The following is a 20,922-nucleotide window of genomic DNA, read 5'->3' as shown; positions in this document are numbered from 1 at the left end:
TATAGCAATTTTTAGTTAATTAATAAAATATTGAACATCCAACTACCTGCTTTTTCTTTTTAACCCTTTAAGCGGCCGTGACGTAAAATTCCTTCACCCAGCGATGTATTGAAGAGCGGCCGTGTCGAAAAATTTTGCCTTGAATATTCTGCTTCGAGAACGGCTGCGGCGTAAAATTCTATGGAAGAATATTCATGGCGAAATTTTTCGACACGGCCGCTCCTCGATACATCGCTGGGTGAAGTAATTTTACGTCACGGCCGCTTGAAGGGTTAAGGGAATATGTTTCTTTTTCCTTTCTTTTTTGTTCAATTTCGATAAAATATCACTCAAGTATCATCACACTGCATGTTTTTAATACTATGACAAAGTAATTGCATTCTTTGTCAACTTTTTCAATAAAGTAATCAAATTTTTAAAATTTATTTTCACAAAAAAGTTAAACAAAATGATAAAGAAATATGATTTAAAAGAGCCCATGATCAATGATAAACTTTATTAAATTAAAACAAGTTTGTACACAGCATGAAGAAAAAAAATTAACAAGGATTTCAATTAAAATATGTTAGTGACTAGAAATATATCATAATAACAAAGTAATCACTGTGTAGAATTAAAAAACCTCAGCACAAAACATTTTTAAAGTGTTAAAATATCACCAACTTAAGCATTCAAAAATTAAAGAATACTAATAACAGTTGATAACTATAAGTAATAACTCAACAATCCAAGATCTAAAAAATATGTTAGTTCATTGGCTTTGTTGATTAAAATATGCATCTGTTTGATGTAGCGGAACTATATTTCAACATCTGAAGTTAGGCCCAAAAATTAAAATTATTTTTAAGCTACAATAATATTAATATCTTAGAAGTAAAAATATCTTATTAATTTCAGAGTAACAGAGAACGGAGAAAAAAATTCTGTACAGTAAATAGGAACACAACAGTTTCAAAAAGAAATCAACATCTTTTATTTACAAGCCTCAACTGCAGCAACCTTGAATATTTCAAAAATAGAAGGCACATTTTTTACACTCATACTTCATACAGAATTTACAACGGCACAAAAAGCCATGCACTACAAATGTACAGTCTTGTTTTCCAATATGAGAAACTTCAGAGACAAATGAGATCAAGGAGATTGTCTTTTGGTTGAGTCATATGATCAGGGAAAAAATCTATTAGTTGATCAAATAATTGGCTTCTATGATTGTAAGTTTCATCAACACTTAATTCATCTGTAGAGAAATAAGTTGAATTCAAATATAAATTTTATTTAAAAAACATGGTTCTCAGCAGTATTTTCCAGTACTATTAAAATTTTAAAGAACAAACAAATGTAAAAATACATATGAGCAAATGCATCCTTTGAAAATCATGCAAAAAAAAAAAAAGTAAAAAGTAGTAATTGACATAAATCTGGTTACAATAAAGAGCAAAATTCCTCAAATTCATGATTTTATATTACAGTTATTTGAGCTATAATGTTCTTAATTGTTAGAATTGTAAATTATTTTCAATAAATTATGGCACAGGCACAGGGGTTCTTAAATTTTTTCCATTTGCGGCACCCTTTAAAGAATTAATTTTTTCATGGCACCCTAGTTTATGCCTATTATATACATATAAAAATTCCCTCCAGGGTATGGAAGCCTTATTGAAAAAATATCCAATCGATTCTCTATTTATCGACTTCCAAGGGACTTCAAAAAATCGTTCTTAAATAAAATGAGCTCTTAAAATAGAATGCTTCTAAAACTACAGTGGAGCAACAGGGACCATGAAAAGTAGTCTTTAAATGGAGAAAGTCATTAAATAGAGCGTCATTAAATAAAGAACTAACTGTATTACCAGTACAGCAACAACGCCGAGTTTATTGGAGAATGAAATTGTACAAGTTTTGTTACCAATATGTTCGATGGATAAAACTTTTCGTATAGCGGCAGGTATCAAGTCTAAAATGAAATTCTTGTTTCACTCGTTGTAACATGTTACGATCAATCTTAGAAAATGCCGTTGTGATCTTTTGGCATAATTCTTGCTAATCACCTTGTCCGCTGGACAAGAATGCACAATCTTTGATGTAAAACCATAAAAAATCGTTTGGCATAAGGTCTGGAGAGCATGACGGCCACGGAAGAAAGTGAGTGTCGTCATTAAAAGGGGACGCGCCATCATGTTGGAAAGTAAAAGACCATCGATAGTGATATCTTAGAGAGTGGCAAAACTTGTATTGTTTCTTTCTCCAGTAAATTCAACGTTGTTGCTGTATTAGAAATACAGTCGAGCCTCCATATATCAAACTTCCACATATCAAAATTTTCCATAAATCGAAATCCCAGCAAATTTCAATGTTCATCACGTAGAAAAATTGTTTCTATATATCGAAAAAATCTCTATATATCAAAAAAAATTTCGAAACATTCATAGATTTTTTTTCCACTTTAGACTGTTTGTCTCATGAAAAATGAAATTCAGAGGAAAAAATTATGTTTACAAAAGGTTTCTAAGAAACTCATAAGAAATCTGGGTTTGAGAGGTGTGTAGATAGGTTGTTGTTCCATTCTGGAGTTCTTAAATTCACTCAAGTTTATTTCAACTCTTACTAGTTAGTTGTAACAAGTAACATTGTAAAACCAGTTCCAAGTTATCCTTTTTGTCTGTTGATTATCATTCCTAGTCTTTTTAGCCTAAGTAAAAATCATTCAAGTTAAGTAGATTGATTTTTACTTTTCTCTCGATTACATTGTCAAACAAAAATCTCCTCATGTTGCGAATCAAGTTGAACGGCCAAAGAATGAAGATGTATGAAGGCACAAAAATGTAATTTCTGTTAATTTTTCAGTTATTAACTTTCGTTTAATCCGATGCTTGTACAAATTAGAAATTGGGTTTCATGCACGAAAATTAGCTTTAATTTTAATGTTTTAGGAGATTTTCATGATAAAATAAGATTGTTTCTATATATAGAAATTTCTATACATGAAATTTTTTTCCGGCAATTTGCTACTTTGATACATGGAGGTCCGACTGTATGTTTTTTTTAGTAATAAGGTCGCCACAAAAATTCAAGAATGAAATTCCTGATATATCCAGGTTTTCTAGGCACTTTTAGAAAAAATTCTAGGTTAATGAATGCCGACTTATGTACATTACCAATACAACATATTTAATATAAGTAAACCTACTTTATGAACCAAAAATTGCTTAAAAAATTATCAATAATTGTAGTCTGTATCTGGGTTAAGATAAGACAAACTTAAAATTTAATTACCGTATTTTCCTGTATATAATCTGCGGATTATGTGTTGAAAAAGTTCCAAATTTTGTTGTACCTATTATACACCGCCGCAGATAATCTGATGAAAAAAAAAATTCAGCTGAAAAGTTTCAAGTGAAATTCTGAAAGAATTGCCGTTTACGTTTTAGAAAAGAAATAACAGATGGCACTGATTCAGTCTTTTCCTTTTAGTGTAGCTCACGTCGATTTCTGGTTTCTCTCTCTCCTCCAGCATTGCATCCTCACTCCTGGTTAACGCCCCCGCTCCTGCCAACCTCCATGCCTGCGAGCCACACTCGAGCTATCCTCCAATCACCAGTTGGCCCAAATTAAATTCGCCAAGAGGTGAAGGATGTAGTTCTAGGGCACCAGTTACTGAATTTCGGGTGAAATAAACCCTAAGCTGGATTATCTTTATGTTTTCTTATCAAGACTGCTTAAAAAGCTAAAAATTTTAATCATGCTTTGATAGTTTAGGTTATGAAGTGAAAGTGTCATGATGTTTAAATATGGTGATTCAAAGCGAACGCTAGCAAGACAGCATTGCTGTCGGTTGCACTTCTGTTCCCTTGCAGACAAAAAGGTGCTGTTAGCGAAACAAAAGGTGCAAATTAAACGGTTTTGCGTCATCCACCCCGAACCTCATTGATGACGTATGTAATGCTCGTCTGATAAGAACTGTGTGCTGCTTGATCACAATAGAGCCGCTATATATACTGAATATACTGATAGAATTAGTTCTACTATCACTCCTCTTGACTTACCATTTATTTAACTTTGATTACGTTCAGTTAAAACGCAGCTTTGTTGCATCACAAGACGTAGTCGGCAATCCCACGCTTTTCGCTCGTTAGACGGCGGCACCTGCATTAGACGATTATGCAGATTCGTACACGTGCTTAGCCATGATTGGTTGCAGTGTTCTGCATGCATATGGGAAGCATCTGACAACTTTCAGGTCCCATCATGCATCAATGTGTTGATTTGGTTTTGAGATATAAGCGAATGTTTCCTTACTGAAGGGCTCTCTCTGACTCACTTTTTTCACCAGAGGTAGCAAGTTGCTACTCTCTACCGGTTAGGCTGCTTAGCCATTTTACACAAACGTTGAATATGTGCTAGTCGCAAGGGAAGATGTTGACTCGGCCATATTAAATTTAGACTCGGCGTTATTTGTGATCAGGTATGCAGTCATGTTAAAGTAAACCGGTGTGGTCCTTCTATATATATATATATATATATATATATATATATATATATTAAGTTGTTTTTAATGTTCTTAGTTAGAAAATAAATGTTATTGTTTTAAAAAGTGCTTTGTTCATCTACAAATTTCCAACCAATCACTCTGCTAAATATTGACTAAATTATATCAGACATCTACAGCATTCACTGAGACAACATATACAGGCCGATGCATCAGCTTAAGTTTAGGTATTTTGGATCAGATTTTTCATTGTTGCGGAGCTAGGGTTACTAAAACAAAGTTTCGAGTTTCACCAAATCATCCAAAATCGATATTTTATTTAAGAAACAAGTACCTAGACGACCGAGCCTCACTCGGTTTTAAAAGAATTATTTTTTGTCAAATTGTGTTTTTTTAAGGTTCAATACTTTTCCAAATATACTTGAAAAGCTTCACGTTAACGAAATATTATGTACTCGACCTTCTTATAACACTAAAGTACCAAACAAAGAAGATTCTGAATGTAATTAAATCAACATTTTGCTTTAAACTATCTGTTACGTTTGTTTCCACTACACAATTTTCTTGTCAGTAATTCAAATATTTTGACCTTAGTTTTGCTATGGTGAAATCGGTTTTTAACTGAATACTTCCTTTCATTCTATGATGCGTTTCACGATTTTATCCCAATCGAGATTTTTTTTTTTTTGAATAAGTACTTTTAGTTTTTACGCCAGAAAATGCTACATACAGCATGATATCCATCAAAACTGATGATCCACAAACCATTCCAACAAATGATAACAACTGTCTTAACAAAACATAAACAATCTCAAGACATACACTTCTTCGAAATAAAATTTAGATGCGTGATTTAAAAAACATGTTAAACTATTTGAAGTGTAAAAAGAAAATAAATAAATAAAATGAAATAAAATAGGATGGCCAAGCAATAGTTTCACTTAAAAAAGAAAAAAAGCCTTACATCGACTTACATAATGCTTTTGAATTTGTTTTTAGCCAAGTGTGTTTGAAATTAGCCAAAGTGGCCAATATCAGCCAAGCCTGGCAACCTGAAGCAAGTATAAAATTTTAAAGCGAGAAGAGATAAATTTTCATTGTTATGGTTGCAAATCGTCTGCCTGATGCGTCAACTCACAGTTTACTTCAAGGCTTAACTCAATTCGACTTTATATTAAAAAACTGTTTTTTGTAAAAAAATCGCGTTTTTACAGAAAAAACACTGATGTACATGAACTTAGAATGCAAAACTACAATTAAATCCAAAATTTCATCCAAATCGTTAGAGCCGTTTCCGAGATAAGAAATATATATATATCCACAAGAATTGCTCGTTTAAAGATATAAGATTCGCGTACATCAAATAATTGCTTGCAGTGAAAAATCACCAAACGGGATTACTTGCCAGAAAAGACAACCACTCAAACACGTGCTCCGATCCAAAATGGCAGAGCTTAAACTGACGCGTTGGCTGATATAAATAGAGGCCTTAGATCGTGAGAAAAACATTATTTGCAATAAAAATTGCCGCAGATTAAACAAGGGGTTTTTTCTACTTGGGGGAAAAAAGAGCGCTGCGGATAATTCGCCACTGCGTATTATATACATGAAAATACGGTACATTTTCCAGGTTTTCTAAAAGACTAAAATTTAATTACGCCAAAAAAATCAAACGATATATATATCATAATACAGTAGGCTTAATGTGATCACGGTTAATGTTATCAGAATCAAAGTCCCGGAACACTTGTATATTAACATGTGTTAAAAAAATTATTGTGATCGTCTTCGTGTATTGATATCACTTTTTCATAAACTTTGAATTTTTTCCTTTTTTTGTTCCTCAATCAACAGAAATACAAAAGCAAACACTGCCAAGTAGTTTCTGGGAAAATAAAAAGTAAGTTCCCTTCTTATCAGTAAAACAGAAGAATTTTTCTCGCTGTCCAGTTACACTAAAAACTTCACTCTAAATATTCAAACATTTTAGCCATAGAGAAAAAGTGCAATGATTTAACAATTCTACTTTTACGGAAAAAAATTAAAATACTTTGGCAATTTGACCATGATGAGTCAAATCAGTACAATTAAAAAATTTTCAGTCATTGCTTTGTAAGTTACAAAAGAAAAAAAAAATTGTGACGAGATTGAAAACAGAGTGAAGCTAAATGAAAATTTAAACAAGTGAAAATGCGCTGGAAAAGATGGTGAACATGAATCTGCTTTGATTGAAACTGTGGTTTACGAATATCAAAGAAAAAGATGCGTGAGTAAACGCTCCGTTAATTCAGAAAAAACTTTACTTTACACACTTTTTTCTTGCTTTTAAAATGAACAAAAAAGACTTTGTAGCAACTGACGGATGGTTAATTCGATGGAAAAAAGAACTATTCCATTCTACTAATTTATAATTTTAAACTGCATTTAATTGAGGCATCGTAATTTTAATTTGCAATTATAAAAATAAATACTTCTTAAGTGAAAAAATCTTCATTTTGTGCGTCCTGGATTCTTTTCGACTATTATTATTATTGGTTACTGTTATCAAATTGTATTTGTCCCAAAGTGATCACATTAAGCGGCACCTACTATATATCAAGATATATATCCAATATTTATTTTTCAACTATGGTAATTTCAATTTTAAAAATTATAGTAATCATAGTAATATTATTCATTCATTATTAAAAATATCAAAAAAATCATTTACTATATTAATTTTTATGATGTATTAATATAATGCATCATAAATATAACAAAGTAATATAATATTCCAAAAAAAGTTTTAACCTATAAAAGCAAAAATTTTGACACTTTAAATTTTTATGAAAAAAATAATAAAATTCAGAATGAAGGCTATTAAAATACTAATAAGATCACAGATGCATTGCAGTAAATACTAGTAATTTCTAGCTGAGCATGGCTTACTTTTTTTTTCAAAAGAAGCAAAATAAAATGTAATATTAATCAGAGAACTTTATGATTTTCGTATGGATATTTCTTTTCTTTCATTCTTTTTGTACACTTATTGCAATAAGTCTCCAGAAATGAGCTTGAATCTATTTTCTCTCGTATATAAAAAAATTCGCGTGTCCGGAATGCGACATTTACAGTACTTCAGCATTTTTGCCCAAATGGTGCTGCAGTTTCACCTATCAGATCTATCAGGTCGAAAAATTGGGAAGGAACTCCCTGACATTTCCAGATATTTCAATAGTTTTGATTTTTCCTGACATCTCCCAGATTATTTTAGGTGATTTTCATTTTCTCCGACAATTCTAGATTTTCCAGGTGCATGGCAACCCTATAATAAGCTTTTCAAGTCTTGGAGAGAATTGCCACAAAACTTGGACACTTCGCGGCACCCCTCACCAGTTATTGCGGCACAAAGTTTGAGAAGCCCTGGTCTAGCCAGTTACTTTTGAGCTTCAATATAAAAGGAAGGCACCACACTACATGCTGGAAATTTTATGGTTTGCAATATAAAGAAAATTTTGATTGCCTTTTTGTATTATAGAAAACATGACAATCAAGAACTTCGTGAAATACACCGCCAGCTCAGTCATTTCCAGCCGAGGACTGCAGTTTCGTGCTTATTAGCACTCATCAGCCCGGCATAGGAAAGTGACTGAGCTGGAGATGGAAAACCTCTTAAGGAAACCAAGAGTGCGAAACAAACTGGTAGCTAATATAGAATTAGCAGACCATACGAGTGACCAAAGCAATGGTTCGGTTCAACTCGAAGATTGAACGCGAGGCAAGGTATATTCAGTAAATTACCGCCCATTAGCCAGGGCTTCGAGTTTAATCTTCGAGTTGAACCGAACCATTGCTTCGGTCACTCGTCTGGTCTGCTAATTCTATATTAGCTACCAGTTTGTTTCGCACTCTTGGTTTCCTTAAGAGGTTTTCCATCTCCAGCTCAGTCACTTTCCTATGCCGGGCTGATGAGTGCTAATAAGCACGAAATTGCAGTCCTCGGCTGGAAATGACTGAGCTGGCGGTGTATTTCACGTATTTCTGCTTTAGCCCTGGCTAATGGGCGGTAATTTACTGAATATACCTTGCCTCGCATTCAATCTTCGAGTTAAACCGAACCATTGCTTCGGTCACTCGTCTGGTCTGCTAATTCTATATTAGCTACCAGTTTGTTTCGCACTCTTGGTTTCCTTAAGAGGTTTTCCATCTCCAGCTCAGTCACTTTCCTATGCCGGGCTGATGAGTGCTAATAAGCACGAAACTGCAGTCCTCGGCTGGAAATGACTGAGCTGGCGGTGTATTTCACGTATTTCTGCTTTAGCCCTGGCTAATGGGCGGTAATTTACTGAATATACCTTGCCTCGCGTTCAATCTTCGAGTTGAACCGAACCATTGCTTCGGTCACTCGTCTGGTCTGCTAATTCTATATTAGCTACCAGTTTGTTTCGCACTCTTGGTTTCCTTAAGAGGTTTTCCATCTCCAGCTCAGTCACTTTCCTATGCCGGGCTGATGAGTGCTAATAAGCACGAAACTGCAGTCCTCGGCTGGAAATGACTGAGCTGGCGGTGTATTTCACGTATTTCTGCTTTAGCCCTGGCTAATGGGCGGTAATTTACTGAATATACCTTGCCTCGCGTTCAATCTTCGAGTTGAACCGAACCATTGCTTCGGTCACTCGTCTGGTCTGCTAATTCTATATTAGCTACCAGTTTGTTTCGCACTCTTGGTTTCCTTAAGAGGTTTTCCATCTCCAGCTCAGTCACTTTCCTATGCCGGGCTGATGAGTGCTAATAAGCACGAAACTGCAGTCCTCGGCTGGAAATGACTGAGCTGGCGGTGTATTTCACGTATTTCTGCTTTAGCCCTGGCTAATGGGCGGTAATTTACTGAATAATCAAGAACTTGTTTACCAAAAATGTATTAGACACTTTTACTAGAATAAACCACACAGTTGCTGGCCACCTAAACTTTTCACACCATATGTTACAGATGTTAGGTATGGCATGAGAAAATAATTTATCTGATTTTAAGAGAGCTTTATTCTTCCTCTACATATACATATAAAGATATATATTGATGAAAAACATTATGAAAAATATGCAAAAAGTGCTCCTAAGTTCAGAGTAACAAGTAACTGCCTTATATAGCTGGTCAGAATACCGACTTGGAAAATATTATGTAAGAATGGGTTTGACTCCCCCCCCCAAAGTAAGGTTATGTAGAGATTTTTCCAACCCCTTCTCTCTCAGGACCCTTATGTATCTAATGAATAGCCCCTAAGAAAAGAAAAATGAACAATTGAATTTTTTTTTTTTAAAGATTAGAAAGTGAATTGGTGAATTGCTAAACAGAACTAGTTCTTTTGAGTGAGCGGGTCACTCTGAGTCACTCACTCAACTGAATTGGTTCGCCCACCACTAGTTATATATGTACTCTACATACATTAAGAAATATTGAAAGTGTCCTGATATTTTTGTAGTTTTTTTGTCCTGATTTTTTAATTTTTTTTAATGTCACTACACAGTCTGATGTTATAAAACATATGAATAAAGAAAATGAAAGGGAAAAAAATAAAAAAAGTTAGGAATCAATTAGTTAAAATACAATTTTGGGTATTATTAGGGGGAACTTTCCACAATATCAAATATGTTGTCAGAGTGATCACTTAAATTTGTAGTATAAATACCTTTCACTTCACTTTCTTTTTCTTTGAATAAGTTACATGCCAACAGCTGGAACTAAAAATTTAAAAATACAATATTAGTAATTCATGTTTGGCATGCATGAAGAAAGCTTACAGTGACAAAATAGCTGAATTAACTTACTTCTTTTGTTTCATCAGAATTCTTGTGATCTATTGTACTAGCAAGTTCAGTTTGTAAATAATGCAGAGCTTCGATTTGGTCTCTTGCAGCTATTTCTTGAAACTTATGTTGACGAATTATTCGGGAGCACTGTCTGAGCAGCATTTCTTTAGTTGGGCGGTAAAGCTTTAAATCAGAAGAAAGAAACAAACATTCATTCAATAATGTTGTAAGATTTCGAGCTGTAGGGCCGTGGTCTAAGCGTTGTCACTCCAAACGTTTCAGTCGCATCTGCGGCGGCAATCTTCAGTGTTTACGTGGTCGAAGCTTTCAGGGAAGCGACTTCCTTAGCAACTGATGCAGATATCGAAATGTTGTCACTACTTATATGGGAAGAGCTAGCTCTCCCTTCGTTCTGGGCCAGGATTGGCTGACGAATGTTCTGTCCTTGTTTCTGGCTGGCTGTAACTTGAGTTCTCTTTATTCTGGTTGGGGATTGGCTGCTGGACGTCTATCGCTGTTTCTGGTTGGCTAGAAGTATCCCTTGGGATAATCCGTCTAAATGTAGCATGCCAGAGTTTGTAGATCTTAATTCCTTCTTCCTTTTTGTTAAAATAGTTGTGATTCTTGAAAATTTTGATTGCTTCTCTGTTTAATCTGGCGTAATAGTCAGAAATCCTTGAAAGTAATTTGGTTTCTGTGAATTTAATGTCATGGGTGCCATTACTAAAAGTGTGTTCTGGAAGCTTCAACCAGGTAAACACTGAAGATGGCCACCGCAGATGCGGCCAAAACGTTTGGAGTAACAACATTCAGATCTCGGCATAACAGCCCAGAATCTTATAACATTATTGACACTGGCCATGAAAGCCTTCATTCATACAAACATTCATTCAGTTTACAACACTGAACAGAATGAAAATGTAGGGGAACATGGGGCAAAGTGAAATAGTGGAGCAAAGTGAAATGGTGAAACATTTATTCTGATTTTAGCTCCACATATCTGGCATTATTTTAACTATATAATACCATATGTAATCTATTCCAGTCAGGAAAGAATACTGCCAAAGATTAAAGCATTTGGTAATACAGGCAATTTTGAAAAATTGTACTCATTGTAATATTTTGTTCTAAGTAAAAAATTATTTTTGTTACTATAAAATGATAAAGTTCTTGTTATTAACATTTTAAATACTGATTGAGACCTTCTAATATTCAATGCAGTATTAATTTAGTTAATATTAAGCTCAGGGCCCGACTAACCAAAAGTGAGGCCCAAGGCCTGCAATAATTTCGAGGCCCCCCCCCCCCCAACCACTCATTTTCTTATATCACTAAGTCAATACAAATTAAAGTTTTAACATTTTGGTAGTCTCGGTGCTTAGCCTTGTGTGTGGCACCCTGGGGCCTCCTGCTTTAGCACTGTTTGCACATGGCAAGCACCACCATTGCTGAATTATATCCATTTTGTAACTTGATAACTTAATTAAATAGTGAATAGCATATGGACCCCGCCTCCCCACACAAAAATATTCAAAAGAAAAAACAGGTCATGTACCAGATAATTCTTTAGAATCTTCATCTTCAGTTTATTTACAAAAAAAGGCCAACAAAAAAAATAAACAGTTAACTAATTAACTTTGCATGAAATTCTGAAGAAATAAAGTATTTTAACTTCTTAAAAATCATCACAATAATAATCTTACGCAGTGGTTGTGGCACCGACCGTCGGAGCTGGATTCGGCATCCGACCTAGAAACTTGCGCATGCGCAAATCTGACACTTTCAACGGATTGACACGCCTCCTTCGCCTTGCGTGGCGCGGCGGTTCCAGCTAGCGACGTCAGTAGTTCCAACTACTTCCGACCATGTGCGTGCGTGCTCTTGGTTCGTGTAAAAATGGCTAGCATCATGGAACGCGGTGCGAGTTTCAAAGCGTACATTGAATATTCGAAAACTGTTTAAAAGAGTTCAAAATGAATAGCTCTACGGATTTCCTCCCTAGAATTTCGCGCTCGAGGGCATGAGTCAGAGTTCGGAAAAGAATCCCTGCCGTATTATACGACCGGCGGTGACACACATCGGTTAGTCGCCGTAAATCTACCTTAATTCTTATTAAATTATCGCTAAATATAGTATTTCACTGGAAATTCATATTAAGTCTCATATTATACATCCGACCTCCATAGAATTTCATAAGGTCTATTTGAATCTGTCCGACCCAAAGCAGCGGCACTCGAGGGCATGGGTCGGAGATGGTCGATGTATCGCATCGAATAATTGAATTATGATTAAAGCATAATTACAGATCGTGTATGCCGTTTTAATATCTATATTAATTCCAGAACTATCATTTCGCTCTGCGTATATATCTTAATTTGCGTACTCGGCCATATATAACTCGTCCGACCGCTTAGGCTCATTGGGAAAGAATCTTAAATTGTGTGGTCGGCCATACATAATTCGTCCGACCGCTTAGGCTCATTGGGAAAGAATCTTAATTTGTGTGGTCGGCCATACATATTTCGTCCGACCGCTCAGCATGGTCATTTCTTAATTTGTGTGGTCGGCCATACATATTTCGTCCGACCGCTTAGCATGATCATTGGGAAAGTATCTTAATTTGTGTGGTCGGCCATACATAATTCATCCGACCGCATAGAATATCATTGGTCGGCTGTTGAAATTAGATCCCGCCCATCGTAACGCCCCCTTGGTCGGGTTCATAAAACAATCCCGACCCCAAGGCAGTAATTTCTACTCTGCGCATGCGCAGAAGGAGGTCGGTACTTCATTGCATTTCCGGCGGTCGGTGCCGCAACCACTGCCATAATCTTATTTCCTTAAAAACAAAATAAGAGATAATTCTAAAGATGAACAACTGATAAACATATTTACATTTTATATTTTCAACATACAAAAAAAGAATACTGAAATGAAACAATTATAAACATGACTTTCTCCACTTGCAGTTACTACTATTACTTGAACTCTTATTACAGAATAATAAAATTGAGCAAAACTATTTCATTCATCTGATGTTACAAGTAAAATATTATTCAGAAATGTGCAACTTATCATGTTCTCATCAATCAAATCAATTTAAGATGCTTCAATAAAAAGTAGTTATAACCAAAATATTCAGAACACTATCTTTAAGTAAACGTACTAGTGAGATCTTTTTTTCAAAAATTGGAGAACCTACTTTATAGCAGAACTGAAGCTAAAATTAAAACATTTTTTTTCTTGATTTTCTTGAAGCAAATTCATCAATTACATCATTGAAATTTAAATTTTGGGTTAGATCATTTTCAATATTTAGAATAGAATAGGCTTGCAAATTGCCCTGATTTAATGAGTTTCTCAATCTATTTTTAATCCTTTTTAGAACAGAAAAAGATCTCTCACTAGAACAATTACTTATGGGTATTGTTAGAACAATTCGAAGAGCTGTCTCCATGTTTGGGAAAGTGTGAGAAATATTCAATTTTATTAATTCCTTTAAACATTCACTTCGACTACTATGTTTTTCTAAAAAAGGGTTAAAATGAAAAAACTCATCACAGAAGTTATCATCTACATCATCAGAATAAGCAATCTGAAAATATTCTGCAGCAATTTTCATTTCTTCAGGAGACATTTTACTGCTCAAAAGGAAACCAAATTTGTTCTGAATTTGGAAATATGCATCCTTCCTTTTCTGTAACTGAGCAATTAGAGCATCACACATTACATTAAAGCACTTCACACGAAAAGCATCCTTTCCAGACAATCTATGTTCAGTATGAAAATTTTTATCCAGTCGATGAGAAATGTTTCTCACTCTTGTTTCCTTGTAGGAAATGCCCTCATCAACTAACTTTTCAGCTTCTGCTTCATAAAGATCAAAATTATCTCTAACAGTTTGAACAAACTGAATAAGAGCATCATACAGTGGCACTATTGCAGATATATCGAGGGTACTGCTTTGAAGGGTTTGATTAGTCAAATCAAATCGTTTTAAAATGGTGTCCCAAACAACTGTTAAAATCGCAGTTTCGAACTCACCCATCTTTAAACAATAACTATTTGCTTCATGGCGACATGCTGATTGTTCATTCTCATCACTGGAAATTTCACTTAAACATTGTTTGATGTAAGAAAACCCCTTCGAAATGCTGAGGTAGCATCAACTTCAGCTGACCATCTTGTGGCAGACACAGACTTGATGTTGATTTTGTTAGAACACTGGCTAAGCTTTTGCTGTAGCAGCTGCCACCTGTGAGTTGAGGAACTAAAAAAATTAAAAATGCTTTGCAATAATCCAAAAAATGAAACGACTTGTGGACAGCAGTCCACAGAGTTTGTCCCAACTAGGTTGAGAGAGTGTGCCGCACAAGGTACATAGTCTGCATTAGGACAAACTGCTTTAATCCTGGCTTGTAGCCCAAAATACTTGCCAGACATGTTGCTGGCATTATCATATGATTGCCCACGGCACTTGAGAATGTCAATGTTCAATTTCTTAAGAAGGTTCAAAACACTTTCAGAGAGGGAAAATGCATCATGCCCATGCTGTGGCAAAAATGTTATGAATCGCTCATTTGGTTCCCCTGCCTTGTCGACATACCTGAGCACAATTGAAAGCTGATCCATGTGGGATATGTCTGGCGTTGAGTCAACGATAAGCCCAAAATATTTGGCTCCTTTAACAGCGTCAACAATATAGGCTAACACCTTTTCAGACATCAAATTCACCAGTTCAATAACTGTTGTCGATGAGATATAACTGACATTTCCGGTACCTGGGTTACCTTTGGTCTGAATGTGATTTTTCAGGAAGGGGTCGAATTCTGCAACCAGTTCCAGAATTCCTAAAAAATTGCCATTACTGGTTGAGCCTATAGTTTCATTGTCGCCAAAGAGAGGAAGTCCCCTTTCTGTCAGTTTTTTTACTATAGAGACAACTCTTTGAAGCACCATCCTCTCTCTATCATATTCTTCTACTAGCTGAGAATCAATTTGACTTTTAGAAATAGACCAAAGTGATAAAGAGCACACACTAAGTCTATGTGTCTGCGAATTTTCATGCTCACTCAATCTCGCTGCAATATTTTTCCAGTCCGAATATCCCCCTTCACACAATGCTTGCTGATTCGAACTAAATAATTTGCAAACATAGCAAAATACAACTCCTTTAGATGGAGAGTACACCAACCATTCTCTGCAAATTTTTTCTCTATTTGGCTTAATCCGGAAAAAATTACGAGCAGTTAAAACTCTCTCTTTATCAGAGCAAAATTTTCGGGATTGTTCGATTTCAGGAATGAATTGATCAGGTTTATTTACTGTAAAATAGTCCTTCATATTTTCAGTAATTTTTGTAGGCCAAAGTCCAGCATCCGCAGGATATTTTTCAACAGGAATTGCTGTGTCAAAATATGTCACAGGTTTTTCCATAAAATCCTTAGGACATTCTTTAGAAGCAAATGCAAAGCATTCTTCCGTGGTATTTTCTTCGGCAAGTACTGCAGGATGATCTTCAAAGGGACTTACCGAGTGTTCTACAAGGTTATAAGAACAATCTTTTTCGGGAGAAACTACTGTAGTTTTCACAGATTTGTCTTCAGCAAGTGCTGCAGAGTGATCAGTAGAATTATTGCCAATATCTATGCTCGAAAAATTTGTCCCGAGTCCAAGTTCTTCACAGCTACTCCTATTAGTGCCGAAAGAATCATCACGTGGCTCCAAAAATTGCAATAAACTTCCTTTCATCTTTTTAGTTTCTGATTCCACATGTTTCTTTTTTTGGCGCTTTTGAGAACCACTAGAAAATTTTCTAGGGAACATTTTTGATGTAAAAACAGGTCGTTTTTAACTTCGATTTGAAAATGCAAGGTAAAATAGCGAACGATCATTTGTAAACAGCTAAGAGCTTGTCTCAGTTACGGTCCCGACAATGAGTAACGCTTCTTTCAAATAACGGTAGAGTTCGAACGAGCTTAGCGGTTAACCCGGTCAGATGATCTCATGACATCACTCGTTTTCATATATGATACGGCGCTTCCCGATCAACGGAGTGAAGGCTCCTTGGTAGAATGCATTTTACGAGGCCCTTCTTTCTATCCCACAACTGTGTAAACCATTTGCCACGTGCATTTTTGAACCCCCTTTTGGGGCCCCCTCGCTGGTCGTGGGGGCCCCTCCTCGCAAATGTGACATAATTAACTCACTACAGGCAGAATAAATCAAAATTTTGTAAGGAAAACTTTTGGGGCCCTTTTGGGTGTCACAAAGAACTATACAAATCATAAATTTTAGAGTTCCTGTGGTCACGGGGAGCTCTCGCAATTGCGATGTGATAAATCCCCTAGTAACAGAATGAATAAAATTCTCCTTTAAGGAAGTTTTTTTAACCAATTTTATTTATTTATTTATTTATTTTTTTTTTTGTATCACTTCTAGTGCATACGTCTTTGAAAAATTCGAGGCCCCCCTAGGAAGATGGGGCCCAAGGCCCAGGCCAAGTCGGCCTGTGCGGTAATCAGGGCCTGATTAAGCTTATTTGTATTTTAAATAAGTTGTACAATTAGTCAAGTACATAAGAGGCAAAGTGAAATAGTTTCTTTCATTTACTAACTCAATCACTTAATATAAATCACTTACATTTTCATTTATTAATTAATTCATTTATTTATATTCCTTCATTTAGTAATTCACCTATTTATTCATTCATTCACTTATTTTCTTATTCATTCTTTTACTCGTTCATTTATTTTTCTTCATATATTAATTGATTGATTTATTTAATTATTCGACTATTGTTTTATTTTCTTTTCATTTATTCATTCAACCTTTTATTTATGGGTTCTTTTGATCAAAAATATGTTTTATAATCAAATAGAAATTATTTCATTAGAAAAATATTTTATTTTTCACTTTGCCCCATGGAAAAAAAAGTGAAAACTTTCAATTTTTTTCGAAGACTCAAATTTACTGCCAAAAATAAAAAATACTGTTTCAACACAAATTTGATTATAAAAATACAATGTTCCTTCTTTATGTACAGTCATTTTCAAAACAAATTTCCAATTTGTTCATTTTGAAAAAACTCAGTCTTCTTAACTATTTAACTTTGCCCCACATTCCCCTACTTTTCATTAACTTAACTGCATTGTTCGAATACCAAACTATGAGAGCACCAGTTTAAGACTGTGAATTACAATAGTCAAAAAAAGTCAAATGCAGTTCATGAGAATTTAGTTTACTATCAGCCGTGAGTATTTTTTATCAGGGAGAAGAAGTTTATATACTTGTAAATAGAACAATAGTTGAGCCTAATGTTGGTTGTAAGTCTTGAACCATAAATCATAATTCTGGCTGATAAGGAAATAAACCACATATTCTGACCTTCGTTAAGAGAAATGATGAAAAAAATTATTAAAACATTTTTTTTTTCAAAAGATTGTGGAAAGAAGAATGAAACATATTTAAAAAAAGTGCATATTTTTTTTAACAAAAAAATATTTCAAATAAAATAAAGTGCAACAAAAATTTTGTACTGTTCCAGAGATAAACAACTTAAAAGATTTTTTCCAAAAATGATGCCCAGGAGGCCATTTTTCACAACCAGCTTCCCCCCCACATTTGGGGAGGGGGGACATAAACACACCCTTATCTTTCTTTTTTATTAATTTTGACGTGTGTCACATTCTAAAAATTCTGAGCCTAAACAGACATGGTTTACCAAGAAATAAATAAATTCCTTTATACGGACAAGTAAATAGTAATCAACAACGCTTTAACGCACAAAATTAGGAGATTACTACGTACATGTGTTTCAAAGTTACAAGGGAATTCCCTTTTCAATGCAAAGTAGTGAGCTTTTGGATGTAAAGGCATCCAGTAAAAGCAATGAGAATGAACAACAGACAGCTTAAATAGTAAAAAATGCAAATTTACAAAAAATACATGATTCCATTTAAACTGAATGAGAACATTAAAAGCCTAATTTCATTACATCAACGTGGCATAAGAATCTGAAAACCATGCCTAATATGGAGAACGAAATAACATGTTGAGAAAACTTACATGTAGTGACCAAAAATCGTCCAATCTCATCTTCAGAGAGTTAGATTTGCCAGGATTTCCTCCAAATAAGTAGTGAACCTAAATTTGAAACAAGGTAATAAGTAATTAAGATCAAGTCTACAAATGTAACTTTTATAGCTATAATATACACATCAAAATCTAAACCTTACTTTTTTTACATGATCATAAACAAGTTGATGTGCAAACCTCGGGCAAGGTTCTAAAGGACGTTCAGCTTTGCTAGAATTTTCAATCTCTTTAATATCACTTTGGTAAATACAAGACCTGAAAAAAACCAATAAATTGAACAAAGCATACAATATAGTAGCTAAAAAGTCTAAAAGAGTTAAAATATTTAAGAAAGAAGATTTTTATAACCTAGAAAGAGACAGGGGCGGATCTAGAGGGGGGCCATGGGGGCCATGGCCCCTCCCAAAGCCTTGTGATTGTAGGAATTTTTTTAAGGAAAAAAAAGAAAAAATATCATGAGAAGATAACAAAATGTAACACATGTATTTTACTGAAAAAGAAGTATAGACCTTAATTGAGAGATAAATTATATCAGTATCCTCAAAACAAAACTTATATTTCCAAAATTTTTCTCCATCTTTTACATCATTTCTTGATTCCAACTACAGACACTTGAACGATCTGTAAATGCTGCCGTTCTCAGAGTATACCTATTGTTCACAAGACCAAAGAGCGCCTAAATTTTCGTTTTTACGACTTTAATTTCGAAATAGGAGGATAACCCCCTTTTCCCATGCCCTTTCACAAATGCCTTGATATGTAGCAAAAAATTGCATTTTAAGTTTTTATGTGTCAGCGGAAACTAGCTTATCCAGCCCTTATCACTTAACTTGCTTAAAAGCAACTAAAATGAATTTTTTTGTGACTTCAATTAGAAACGAGTTTTGATAGGACCCCCTCCCTCCCTAGTTTATATCGTGATGATAGCTTTAAAAGGAGGTTTATTGGAAGAGCTCACGAATCTTCCATCCCTTTCTAAAATATATATAAATATAGTTGAAAATCGAATTTTTAGAGCCTCAAAGGCAAAATATTTCTAGGAAGGAAGGATTCTAAGCACCTTCACACTTCCTTTAATGTAAGCAAACATTACCTAAAGGTGCATTTTTAGGCTGGACAGCTGAAGAGTTAGAAAAGCACCCCTCCTCTTCTTTCTCAATGTATAATGACAGAATATTTTGGTTTCTAAGCTTTATTTTCAAAAAGTATTTTGGGGCCAGCGCTCGAAACCTGTCCCTTCTCCGTACATCATTAAAAATAGACAAAATGCGTTTTTAGTTTCCTAATTTTCAAAAATTATTCGGAAATTTAAATTTTGAAATTTTCGAGGGAGATTCCTAAATCCACCCCCTCACCGAATGTCTCGATACCCCGAAAATCTAGTTTTTAAAACTTCATTTTAATAAAATTTCCGGGGAGTTATCAGGGCCCAATCTCCTAATAGACAAGAGTAGGCAGCTGCCTAGGGCGGCAAACTTTTTAGCGGCGGCAAATTTGCTATTATAATGCACATTTTTTGAATTCAATTGTTATTCTTGAAAGTAAAATATTAGCATTCTTTCATTTTCCACAGAAGAGACAATTTTTTCTTGTAATTTAATAATGATTACTTTCACACATCTTCTGAAAGTCAAATGTTTTTCAATCATGGTGTTTGCTGAATCGTCAGCAAAATTTGCCGAATAAAAATTTTTTCTGGAGATCACTGTGATCATTTCATCGGGGCGCCTCAGAATAAGAAACGCCATCATTTCTTCATAACTGTGACAGTTTGAACCTGGGGAACACTTTTTTACGTTTTTGAATCAAGGATATTTTTTTGGGATTCTTTTAGGAGGGGGAGGGGACGACAGATTTCAAATTTGCCTAGGGGCGGCATGGAGCTAAATTCGGTCCTAGAGAGTTTGTTTAAAAATTTCGGATGGCCCCTCCCAAAACAATCGGCTGGATCCGCCACTGGAAAGAGATTGTGAAGAAAATTAGGCAATTAAAAATTGCATATCAGAATTAAGAAATTTGCTGATATTTAACTGCATTGTAGCTGATATCTAATTAAAAATCATAACTGAACAATAAAATTTAAATTTTTAGGAACGAAAAAATAAATAATAAAAGTAATTTATTATTATTCTCAAACTGCAATTGAACAGTTATTACAATGTATCTAACTAGTAAATATTAAAATACAGTAAAACTCCTGTAATGCAGAAATAATGGGACAAAAGTTTTTGTCCGCAACAGAGGGGTGTCTGCAGGACAGGGGTTTAATAATGTTATTTGCCTTGAAATCGGGGAATTAAAAATTGTCCGCATCAGAAGGGTGTCCATTAGGAGGGGTTCTACTGTATTTCTAAACAGAAATAATTTCCAAGAAGAAATTGACTAACAGTCAGGTGCAAGTACTCTTTTCTGTAAGGATTAATCTGGCTAAATAAGGTAAAAGTGACAATGCGCTAGTTCTTGTGAACATTTATGCAATTTTGATGGAGTAGAATTGGTTTAGCTGAGGGAAGAGGAAAATTGAACAACTCTTCAGTTTTTCTCTGTGA

General features: G+C 34.7%; 1 protein-coding gene across 2 annotated transcripts in view; it reads right to left on the bottom strand.

The window, feature by feature from the left end:
- Positions 1–525: 525 nt before the first annotated feature.
- The window catches only part of LOC129217213 (muskelin-like), a 75,823-nt gene continuing 55,426 nt past the window's right edge, over positions 526–20,922 (bottom strand). For both annotated transcript variants that reach the window (XM_054851483.1, XM_054851484.1), the window contains exons 17-21: positions 18,514–18,628; positions 18,344–18,421; positions 10,295–10,459; positions 10,156–10,207; positions 526–1,240 (exon numbers count right to left, since the gene is read on the bottom strand). In XM_054851483.1, the coding sequence (XP_054707458.1) occupies positions 1,119–1,240; positions 10,156–10,207; positions 10,295–10,459; positions 18,344–18,421; positions 18,514–18,628 (532 nt within the window). In that variant the 3' untranslated portion in view covers positions 526–1,118. The remainder of the gene's footprint in view (positions 1,241–10,155; positions 10,208–10,294; positions 10,460–18,343; positions 18,422–18,513; positions 18,629–20,922) is intronic.

The sequence above is a fragment of the Uloborus diversus genome, chromosome 2 (assembly GCF_026930045.1).
Source record: "Uloborus diversus isolate 005 chromosome 2, Udiv.v.3.1, whole genome shotgun sequence".
NCBI lineage: Eukaryota > Metazoa > Arthropoda > Arachnida > Araneae > Uloboridae > Uloborus > Uloborus diversus.
This window is presented reverse-complemented; position numbering and strand designations above follow the sequence as displayed.